At 36.7% G+C, this 1,330-nt stretch overlaps 1 protein-coding gene across 1 annotated transcript in view; it reads left to right on the plus strand.

Annotated features, from left to right (window-relative positions):
- The first annotated feature begins 841 nt into the window (after window positions 1–841).
- LOC105449726 overlaps window positions 842–1,330 on the plus strand; it is a 16,430-nt gene continuing 15,941 nt past the window's right edge. Inside the window, exon 1 of the mRNA XM_011689109.1 lies at window positions 842–905. Coding sequence (XP_011687411.1) covers window positions 888–905 — 18 coding nt within the window. The 5' untranslated portion in view covers window positions 842–887. The remainder of the gene's footprint in view (window positions 906–1,330) is intronic.

Consider the following 1,330-nt stretch of genomic DNA (forward strand, 5'->3'; position numbering starts at 1 on the left):
AAAAAATCATCACTACATGCTGCCTTGCGAAAAGGAACTAGCAAAATGTGTCCGGGAGGAATCGACGTTTACATGTGAGCGAAACCTACCCGTGTACAGTATTAGAGCAGACGCACCGTGCGAGGTGCAAGTGTTTACAAATTTGCCAAGGCAACTCCGAAATTGTGAACGAAAACGCGTGTTAGCGAACACCACGCTGTGGATAACATTAACCGAACCGCAAACGTGGCTATACACAACGCCAAAAGCACAAAAAATAAATATAAAATGCAGCAATCAAGCGGAACAGGGAATTGTAACACGAGGGACCGGGGAAATAACGTTGGAAGGAAATTGTAAACTAATGACGTCCGATGTCACGCTAACGACGCAACAACAAATCTACGCCGCGAGTATACAGACGCACTTACCCAAGGAACACACCAAAGTCAACAGAAAGTCAAAATGACTTTATTTTGATTCAATATGGTCACGGATTTTCCGTGTGATGAAAAATTGACGTCAATTGACGTATGCTGTTCAGTAACGAAAAAATGACTTTACGTTAGTCTCACAAAATTTATGCGTAAAAATGCTCTGATATCGTTAAAAAGTTTTCATAATTATTATTTTATATACGTATATATATATATGTATATAATCATATATTTTTCAGTAAGAGTTCTCTGTTTATAATATATCGTGTTATAGTATGTGTTAATTAATTTATAGACATGTGAGCAATGTAACAAGGAAAACTATATATTATACAGTGCAAAATTATGTTATACCGCGTCGCATTTTGCCGCGCGGCAAGCATTTTCCGCTTCCGCGTCCAGTGTGCAGCCGAAACGCGCCATATTCTTGTTGTAAAAAGTTGATGGGCCAAATTGTGGACATTATTCGAGATGGATATCGCAAAACCAGTAAGTATTATTAATGAATATACGAGTAATTTTGTTTATATTGTGAGCATAAGGATAAGTGATGCATCATGCATATCATGTAACGAAATATACTTTACATAACCTAACCTAACCTTATCGATTTGTCTGTCTACATCATGAATAAATTGTATTTTACTCTTATGGCTCCTGCACACTAGATACGGAAACGCTAACCGCGCGGCAAATAAGAATTAAGACTGCACATACGACACGCGGTAGTCAATGGACATGATATATCATCTTTCTTTAGATGTCAGGTGTATTGGTTACCGCGTCGTATTTTGCAAGTGTTTGCGTGTCCAGTGTGTCATTAAAATAACTGTAATAAAAACATAATAATAAATCATAAGAAATCAAAATCATAAATAGAAGAACACTTTGATATAATTAGAAATACTGATTGT

This window comes from Wasmannia auropunctata, unplaced genomic scaffold, assembly GCF_000956235.1.
Source record: "Wasmannia auropunctata unplaced genomic scaffold, wasmannia.A_1.0 LD336074.1, whole genome shotgun sequence".
Classification (NCBI taxonomy): Eukaryota; Metazoa; Arthropoda; class Insecta; order Hymenoptera; family Formicidae; genus Wasmannia; species Wasmannia auropunctata.